At 40.6% G+C, this 10149-nt stretch overlaps 1 protein-coding gene and 2 long non-coding RNA genes across 4 annotated transcripts in view; 1 reads left to right on the plus strand and 2 right to left on the minus strand.

The window, feature by feature from the left end:
• LOC135095223 (keratin-associated protein 10-7-like) overlaps positions 1-284 on the minus strand; it is a 1309-nt gene extending 1025 nt beyond the window's left edge. The window contains exon 1 of the mRNA XM_063996005.1: positions 280-284. Within this exon, the coding sequence (XP_063852075.1) occupies positions 280-284 (5 nt within the window). The remainder of the gene's footprint in view (positions 1-279) is intronic.
• The window catches only part of LOC135095158 (uncharacterized), a 54005-nt gene extending 52637 nt beyond the window's left edge, over positions 1-1368 (minus strand). For both annotated transcript variants that reach the window (XR_010264077.1, XR_010264076.1), the window contains exon 1: positions 1244-1368. This is a non-coding gene — a long non-coding RNA (uncharacterized LOC135095158). The remainder of the gene's footprint in view (positions 1-1243) is intronic.
• LOC135095156 (uncharacterized) overlaps positions 1-3171 on the plus strand; it is a 39569-nt gene extending 36398 nt beyond the window's left edge. Inside the window, exon 13 of the long non-coding RNA XR_010264072.1 lies at positions 2511-3171. This is a non-coding gene — a long non-coding RNA (uncharacterized LOC135095156). The remainder of the gene's footprint in view (positions 1-2510) is intronic.
• Positions 3172-10149: the final 6978 nt, after the last annotated feature.

Consider the following 10149-nt stretch of genomic DNA (forward strand, 5'->3'; position numbering starts at 1 on the left):
CTGTTCATGGACTTGCAGAAAGACTACTGCGATGAGAAGTTTCAGGAAAGCCTGATGTTCAGACAGATAAGGGGGAGAGAGAGAGAGAGAGAGAGAGAGAGAGAGAGAGAGAGAGAGAGAGAGAGAGAGAGAGAGAGAGAGAGAGAGAGAGAGAGAGAGAGAGAGAGAGAGAGAGAGAGAGAGAGAGAGTAGCTGCTGATGGAATTTCTCGACTTGAAAAACGTTTGTTTGTTTTTTGTTTTTTGAATGCAGCCAGTACATTGTTATTATTCTTGTTACGTCATCGCCAGCAATATCATCGTCATCATCATCATCATCATCATCATCACCATCATGATCCTTATTGTCACCATCACTATCATCATCATCATTATCTTCTTTCAAGGTCGCTGGGCCTCGCTGCCCTCCTGCCTGGCTTGTATGATGCCACGTAGCATTTTACAGTAGTACTTTTAATCACCGCAGTAATGTTGTCGTGCAATGCTTGTCGCTAAATTACGTGACTTTTAATGCCACTTGTCTTGTTATAACACACACACACACACACACACACACACACACACACACACACACACACACACACACACACACACATTGTCATGAAGTGTTTAATAATAATATTGTGGATTTATATTCATGAATTATATTTATGGATTTGTAGAAAGAGTAGTGAGATGAGAAACCGAAGGTTAGCCGGATGTCCACACAGATAAGGAGAGAGAGAGAGAGAGAGAGAGAGAGAGAGAGAGAGAGAGAGAGAGAGAGAGAGAGAGAGAGAGAGAGAGAGAGAGAGAGAGAGAGAGAGAGAGAGAGAGAGAGAGAGAGAGAGAGAGGGGGGAGGGTTGTTGATATAACATCTTGATTTAGAAAATATATTACTTTTTTTTCAATGTCAGCATCATCATCACCACCACCATCATCAAGATGATGATGATGATGATCATCATCATCATCATTATCATTGTCATCATCATCATTGTCATCGCCATCATCATCATCATTATCATTATCATCATTGTCATCCTCACACACACACACACACACACACACACACACACACACACACACACACACACACACACACATACACTCGCTGTACCTAAATACAAGTGTGTTTTCTTAGCGTGGCTTCCTTCAGTTTGAGTGAGGCACGCCTCTTCCTGCGGCACTTACAGAGAGCCTGACTGCTGAACGAGTGGCCAGTGGCGGTGCGTGTGTGTGTTTGTGCAAGAGGAGTACTCACCTGGAGACGCAACACTCCCTTCCTGACGCGGCAACACACGCACAGGGCGGTCACTCAATGATTACGGGCACAGCGCAATAAAATCTACAACACTGCTTTTGGGCACAACACAGGCAACACTAAACCAAGGAAGCAGCGGGAGAGAGAGATAGAGAAAACGAGAGGAAGGGGGAGGGAGAGAGAGAGAGAGAGAGAGAGAGAGAGAGAGAGAGAGAGAGAGAGAGAGAGAGAGAGAGAGAGAGAGAGAGAGAGAGAGAGAGAGAGAGAGAGAGAGAGAGAGAGAGAGAGAGAGAGAGAGAGAGAGAGAGAGAGAGAGAGAGAGAGAGAGAGAGAGAATATGCATGGGAAATGAGTCACGTAGCTTTGATAGAGGCAGTGGTGACAACACAGGCACTCCTCGTCTCCGTGGCCTTAGAGCTTGCTAACTCTGTACAGGGGCCATACTCGCCCATGTATGGAGTGTGCCTCACGTGCATGCCTCCCCTCTCCAGCGGCCTCGCTACACAACACCTTCTTTCTCTCACCACTGATCTGTCCACCTCTCTATTGCAAGAGTTAACCAGTATTGTCAGTCATTCACCCCTTTCTCTGGTAAACTCTGGAACTCCCTGCCAGCTTCTGTACTTCCACCTTCCTGTGACTTGAACTCCTTCACAAGGGAAGCTTCAACACACTTACCCTTCAGTTTTTGACCACCGCCTCGGACCCTATTGAGGGACTGGTATTATTATTTTTTTCTTATTATTTGTTTGTTTCCCTTGGCCGGTGTTCCTCCTACAGAAAAAAAAAAATAAATAAATAAAACTCCACGTGGCTGGCCAGTCAGCAGTGTGGTGGTCTTGAAGAGGCAGTCTGTCTCAATGTAACTTGCCAGAAATTGTGCTGAAAAATTGTGCTACAGGGAGGGAGGGAGGGAGGGAGGGAGCGGAAAGGAGATAGTCATTTGTTTGTCTGCCTCTCTCTCTCTCTCTCTCTCTCTCTCTCTCTCTCTCTCTCTCTCTCTCTCTCTCTCTCTCTCTCTCTCTCTCTCTCTCTGTCTGTCTCCTCTTCCTAACCTAACTACTACTACTACTACTACTACTACTACTACTACTACTATCTACTACTACTACAACTAGTACTACTACTACTACTACTGCTACAACAACAACAACTACTACTACTACTAGTGCTACTACTACTACTACTACTACTACTACTACTACTACTACTACCACTACTACTACTACTACTACAACTTTTAACCTAACCCTTTACTCTCCGTCAGATTTGCATCAACCAGCAGCAGCAGCAGCAACAGATTGTCAGTAGTAGCAGGAGTAGTGAATGGTCACTCGTATGTGGGGACTACTTGGACTATCAGGCCGCCCTTGTAGTGTGCTGGACTATTGGTCAACAAGGAGCCCTGAAAGTTACGTGGTACAACTATTTCGGCGATAGTAATGGCTGTAAGTAGTAGTAGTAGTTGTAGTAATAGTAGTAGTAATAGTAGTTATGCGTGTAATGTCAATATGGTCCATTTTGTAACTGTAATTGGAAAAATTCTCGACTTTGTGTTTCTTAAAGGCGTGACGTAATTAGAGAAAACGTATGTATTTTAAGGGACACTAGCCTGTACTTCATTATTCCTGTTTATTGCTATTATAGGAGTTTCTTGATAGTTTTACTTGTATATACTATTTAAATCTACTATTCAATTTATTATGTGTAAGTGGGAGATGTCAGAGAAAAAGCCATATTTATAATTTTCATTTGTAAGGTCAATAAGGTCCATTTTATTAAGTAAATTTATAAGATGCTCGACCTTATGTTTCTTAAATGAGTGACGTAATTAGAGAAAACGTGTGTCTTTTAAGGAACACTAACCTATACTTCGTTAATGTGGTTATTGTTGTTATACGAGTTTTGCGGTGTATATACTATTTAAATCTACTATTTTGTGTTGTATAATACTATGTTTGAATGGTAAAACTAAGAGAAAGAGTCATATTTGTAATGTTTACATGTAAGGTCAATATGGTCTAGTCTGTAACTGTAATTTGAAGGATTTTCAACCTTTTTGTTTCTTAGTAAATGACGTAATTAGAAAAAACGAATCTTCTTTAAGGGGAAACTAAACAACAATGAATTATTCCTCTTTATTCTTAATACTGCATATATTTGGGTAGTTTTAGGCGAATATTCTATTTAGACGTAGTGTTTTGTAATGTGCGGCAGTACTAGATGCCACACTGAAGTGGTAGAAGTGAGAGAAGAAGCCTTATTTATGAAATGTGACAGAAAACCTAACAATGAATGGAGGATGAACAAGGAGGAGCGACAGAGGGAAGAAAGGGGCAAACAACAGGAACAAAAGGAACAACACGAATAGGAGAGAGAGAACAGGAGGAGGAGGAGGAGGAAGAGAAACTGAAAGATGCGGAAGAGAAGGAGGAGCAGGAGGAAGAGGAAGAGGAAGAAGAGGAAAACAAAGAAAAACTTCGATAACAAAACTCTCTCTCTCTCTCTCTCTCTCTCTCTCTCTCTCTCTCTCTCTCTCTCTCTCTCTCTCTCTCTCTCTCTCTCTCTCTCTCTCTCTCTCTCTCTCTCTCTCTCAGCCGCTGCAGTAATTTATCACACCAACATTCAAACACCTCGCTTATACCGAGATGAAAATATGAAAAATGGACAAATATAAAATAATGATCATGTCATAGTAAAATGAGAATTACGAAAAGAATGACAAAATAAATCATACAATAAATAAAACAAGTGGCAAGTGTCTTATGTTGACACATCCTGTGATCACGCCACTGCACTACATCATACTGTCAGTCACGGATTACATTTCGCGCGGTGATCGTGTGCGATAGAGACCAGTCACCCCATACACCCCCATCTGAACCCTCTCAACTTCACCAACCTTCCGTACCACCTCCCTCTCTACATCCTCAACCTTTCTCACCTTCCCACCACTCCCACCCCCGCTCACCTTCACCTGTTCCTGCTATTTTTTCTTGCCAGCTTCCTTCTCTCCCATCATCACCCAGTGTTCCTTCCCCTCACCACTCACCCTCACCACCCCCACCATCTTCTCCTTCACAGTCACCCCCTCCTCCATCTCACCCGCTCCCTCATCCATCACCATCACCCTCACCACCACCCGCACCACCTTCTCCTTCACAATCACCTCCTCCTCCATCTCCCCCACTCCCTCATCCTTCACCATCACCCTCACCACCACCACCACCACCATCACCGCCACCAGCTGCAGAAGACACATTTGACTCAGTCTTTCAACACTCGTATATTATATCAGTCTGAGGAAGAGGAGCACGTTTACACCACTCCACCATCACCATCCTCTCACGAAAACTAGTAGGTAAAATATAAACTGCAGTTTGTTTTAGACTGAATATTGGTGTGTAAGGCACAATGGAACCATTCCAGATATGCCCATACATAGTATGTTATGATTATATTTAGTTTTGATGAATGTTGGTGGTAGAGTTCAAAGTTTGCCGCACGCGCGGAAATCCCGGATATGGCGCCGGCGCGCGTTTTGACTGGCCATGCCGAAGAGGTTAAGGTGCTCGTAGTAGTGGTGGTGGTGGTGGTTGTGGCTGTGGTTGTGGTGGTGGTTATAAGAACATAAGAAGTGAGGAGACTGCAAGAGGTCAAGTGATGGCCTACACAAGGCAGCTCCTCTATCCACACCATTGGAGCAATCCAACGCCTACCCATCCCATCTATCCTCCCTATCCATGCTCTCATCTAGCCCTTTTTTAAACTATCTAATGTTTCACCACTAACCACATGTCTACTTAACCTGTTCCAGTTATTAACCACCCTATATATACATAACAACCTCTTTGAGTTATATTAAACCTTCTAACACTGTAACTAAACACAGAGACAGAGACATTTAAGACAGACAGACAGACAGACAAAAAAGACAATTTTAAGAACAGCCTCTACGAGTTATATTATTAATCACTACAACACTATAACAACAACGACAACATAGCGGTTGTACATATCTGATTAATTAATACCAGAACAAGAGGCAGTGGTATTGTATTTAGTGGTGTGTGTGTGTGTGTGTGTGTGTGTGTGTGTGTGTGTGTGTGTGTGTGTGTGTGTGTGTGTGTGTGTGTGTGAAGTCATGAGGAGATTTGAGACAATAATAAGAATGTCCTCTATATATATATATATATATATATATATATATATATATATATATATATATATATATATATATATATATATATATATATATATATATATATATATATATATATATATATATATATATATATATATATATATATATATATATATATATATATATATATATATATATATATATATATATATATATATATATATAAGAATAATATAATAATAGGAATAATAAGGATAATAATATTTTTTCACGGTCAACCGTTGGAAGCTCAAACCACCCCTACCCCATCCTCCCTTATCTCTCCCCTACCTCCTCCCCTCCCCTATCTCTCCCCTACCTCCTCCTCTTCCCTTTACTCCCCTCACCCCCTCCCAAACCCCTTGCTTTCCCTTCGTTTTCACTGTCAAGGTCAAATCTGACAGTTTTACCCCACCACCAACTCCCCCTCCATCCCTGTCTCACTCATTTCAAAACACACACACACACACACACTCACGTATCATTACATAGGTAGATACCGTAGGAAAGATCGATACCATATTAGCTTTGAGCTAGGGACGTAGGGGAAAAGCTGGCTGTGTCGAGAGACCAGCAGGCGACCAGAAGGTGAATTACACACACACACACACACACACACACACACACACACACGTAATTATGATTTTGAAAGTTTGATTAAATGTCCATTGACCAAATGTCCTTCGTTGAAATGTGCTTTAGCTATCGTTCCGGCCACGAATGAAACCAGGTATATAATTGATTTACAAAGACAGACCATTATGAGGAAGGCAGAATTGATGGTGCAATGCAAAAAATGTGTAGGACTATACCAAAGTAAACTATTAAAATGTATTTATTTTCCAGTTGCAGAAAGGGATCTGATGATGTCCTCCAAAGCAATATAATACCACCATTGCTAGTCCTGTTTGGTTATCCCATTAACAAAAAAAAAAAAAAAAACTTATAAGAATAAAAAGTTTGCAAGGTCCTGTATTGCAGTAAGTGGTGGTGGACAACAGTTGTGTGAAAGTTTGTGTTTTATCTCTTCATAATTTACTTATGCATACATTTTTGTATTTAGCACTATGAAAGTTGATAGCAAAGTTTTTTGCATGCAGGTCGTGGTGCTTTAAAACCAGGACATTTTTTTAATTTGTCAAATCATTACACAAATGTACACTCCTCAGAACCAGGATATAAAATTGGATGTGAAATTGATGGCTGTTCTAGATCATACAAATCTGTAAAGTATCTACTAAGACACATTCGTTCACATCACGCATTATTTTATAATTGCCATCTTAATAGAGTGAGGGGGAAATTTAAAGTTTGTGATGATTCCTTACCTGATCCAGAGATTAGGATTTGTATGCAGAGTGAAGCTGGTGTGGAAATGATAACTGACGAAGGGAAAACGAATGTGCTTCATCACATTTAAATATCAATTGCACCCAGGAAATTGTTTGCAAGGCTTTTAGCACTGAGAGAGGAGAAGTTGCTCCCTTCTGTAGTTATTAAAGATTTCACTGAACATTTGCAAGACCTTTTGGCTTTGCAGCACACTCAAACTATGAATAAGGTAATAAGTAAACTTAAAGAGGATGGAATTGATCCCAAAACGTTAAATGATCTCATGAATTCCTCATCACCTGCAGGCTTTATGTGTTTAATATTGAACACCCAAAAAATTGTGAACATTTCCCTCCGTTTCACAACATCCCATCTCTTAGGTATCAAGTATGAAAAAAGGTAACACTTTCAAAAACAACATCTCTACTTGTAAAACTCAATGAAGTAAAGACAGAATTGAGCTATAAAAATGCACAAATCTGCTTTCAAATATATTCAACATCCACACATAATGCCTCTCTCTCTCTCTCTCTCTCTCTCTCTCTCTCTCTCTCTCTCTCTCTCTCCTCTGTCTCTCTCTCTCTCTCTCTTCTCTCTCCTCTCTCTCTCTCTCTCTCTCACATACATGCATAAACACAACAGCTATAATGAGAGAGAGAGAGAAGAGAGAGAGAGAGAGAGAGAGAGAGAGAGAGAGAGAGAGAGAGAGAGAGAGAGAGAGAGAGAGAGAGAGAGAGAGAGAGTGGTATCCTCGCCTGACCTGGTAACACTGCAAGAAAAATACACATCTGGCAATGCAGACCTGCCAGACGCCAGCCAGCCGGGGACCCCACGTCGACACTAGTGCTCTAACCTGTCCTAAGTTAACCTAACATAACTAGACTGCATAGACTCAGCTTGCTGTTACACTTGCTGTTGTGCTGTTGTGTGTGAACGGTGACAGATTAACAACATTTCTGCATTATTGACAGGAGAAACACGCTTTTAAAAGACTCTAGTTGAAGTGACGCAGGTTTTCAAGGGTGTTTTTACAGTTGCAGTGACATATTAACAACATTTCTGCATTACTGACAGGAGAAACACGCTTTTAAAAGGCTCTAGTTGAAGTGACACAGGTTTTCAAGGGTGTTTTTACAGTTACAGTGACATATTAACAACATTTCTGCATTACTGACAGGAGAAACACGCTTTTAAAAGGCTCTAGTTAAAGTGACGCAGGTTTTCAAGGGTGTTTTTACAGTTGCAGTGACATATTAACAATATTTCTGCATTACTGACAGGAGAAACACGCTTTTAAAAGGATCTAGTTGAAGTAACGCGGGTTTTCAAGGCTGTTTTTACAGTTGCAGTGACATATTAACAACATTTTTGCATTATTGACAGCAGAAACACGCTTTTAAAAGGATCTAGTTGAAGTGACGCGGGTTTTCAAGGGTGTTTCTTACGGTTCCAGTGACAGATTAACTACATTTCTGCATTACTGACAGGAGAAACACTCTTTTAAAAGGCTGTAGTTGAAGTGACGCGGGTTTTCAAGAGTGTTTTTACAGTTGCAGTGACATATTAACAACATTTCTGCATTACTGACAGGAGAAATGCTTTTAAAAGCTCTAGTTGAAGTGACGCAGGTTTTCAAGGGTGTTTTTATAGTTGCAGTATCAGATTAACAACATTTCTGCATTACTGACAGGAGAAATGCTTTTAAAAGCTCTAGTTGAAGTGATGCAGGTTTACAAGGGTGTTTTTACAGTTGCAGTGATAGATTAACAACATTTCTGCATTACTGACAGGAGAAACGCTTTTAAAAGGCTCTAAAAGGCTCTAGTTGAAGTGACACAGGTTTTCAAGGGTGTTTTTTTACAGTTCAGTGACATATTAACAACATTTCTGCATTACTGACAGGAGAAACACTTTTAAAAGGCTCTAGTTGAAGTGACGCAGGTTTTCAAGGGCGTTTTTACAGTTCCAGTGACATATTAACAACATTTCTGCATTACTGATAGGAGAAACACACTTTTAAAAGGCTCTAGTTGAACTGATGCAGGTTTTTAAGGGTGTTTTTACAGTTCCAGTGACATATTAACAATGAGTTAAGTTAAGTGATGTCAGGTGTGGTTAGGTGTGGTTAGGAGAGGTTTGGTGTGGTTAGGTGAGATTAGATGCTATTAGGTGATGCTTGGTGTGGTTTTGTTATGATTGGTGAGATTTCGTGAGGTTAGGTGAGTTTAGTTGTGGTTAGGTGAGGTCAGGTGAGCTTAACTGTGGTAACTTCAGGATGGGTGAGGTTATGTGAGGTTACATAAGGTTTCATGAGTTAAGATGATTTTAGGTAATGTTCAGTGGGATTATGTGAGGTTAGGTCATGTTAGCTGAGGTTAAGTGAGTTAAGATGAGGTTAGCTAATGTTGAATGGGGGAATATGAGGTTAGGTGATATTAGCTAAGGTTAGGTAAGGTTAAGAATGGTTAGGAGGGGTTACATGAGGTAGGTGTGGTAAGTTGTAGCTAGGTAAGGTTAGGTTAGTTTAGGTGAGGTTAGATATTGTCAGGTATGATTAAGTGAGGTTAGGTGACTTAGGTGAGGTTATGTGAGATTAAATGACGTTAAGAGAGGTTAGGTGAGGTTATGTGTGGTTAAGTGAGGTTAATTGTTAGGTGATGTTTTGTTAGGTTAGGTGAGGTTAGTTGAGGTTAGGTTAGGTTAGGTTATGGGTGGTTAAGTGAGGATAGGTGAGATTAGGTGTGGTTACATAAGGTTAGGTGAGGTTAGGTGTGATTAAGAGAAGTAATGTAAATTTGGTGAGGTTAGGTGAGGCTAGGTGAGATTAGGAAAGATAAAGTGAGGTAGTGTGGTTAGGTAAGGTTAGATGAGGTTAGGTGTGGTTAGTGGTTGTTAAGAGAGGTTAGGTAAGGATAGGTGAGGTTAGTTGAGGTTAGGTTTTGTTAGGTATGGTTAGATGGTGTTAGGTGTGATTAGGTGTGGTTAGGAGAGGTTATGTGATGTTAGATGAGGTGTGGTTAGATGAGGTTAGGTGAGGTTAACTTAGGTTAGGTGTGGATAGGTTAGTTTACATGATGTTAGGTAATGTTTGGTCAGATTATATGTGGTTAAGTGTGGTTAGAAGAGGTTACGTGAGGTTAGTTGTGTTTGATGTTGTTGGTTGATGTTAAGTGTGATTAGGTATGGTTAGGAGAGTTTAGATGAGGTTAGTTGAGGTTAGGTGAGGTTAAGTGTAGTTAGGTGAAGCTATATGAGATTCGGTGAGGTTAGGTGAGGCTAGGTAAGGTTAGGAGATGTATAATAAAGCTAGTTGAGGTTTGATGATGATAGATGAGGTTAGATGTGGATAGGTGTAGAAAGGTGAGGTTAGGTGAGGTTTGCTAAGGCTAGG

The sequence above is a fragment of the Scylla paramamosain genome, chromosome 48, assembly GCF_035594125.1.
Source record: "Scylla paramamosain isolate STU-SP2022 chromosome 48, ASM3559412v1, whole genome shotgun sequence".
NCBI classification, from domain to species: Eukaryota; Metazoa; Arthropoda; class Malacostraca; order Decapoda; family Portunidae; genus Scylla; species Scylla paramamosain.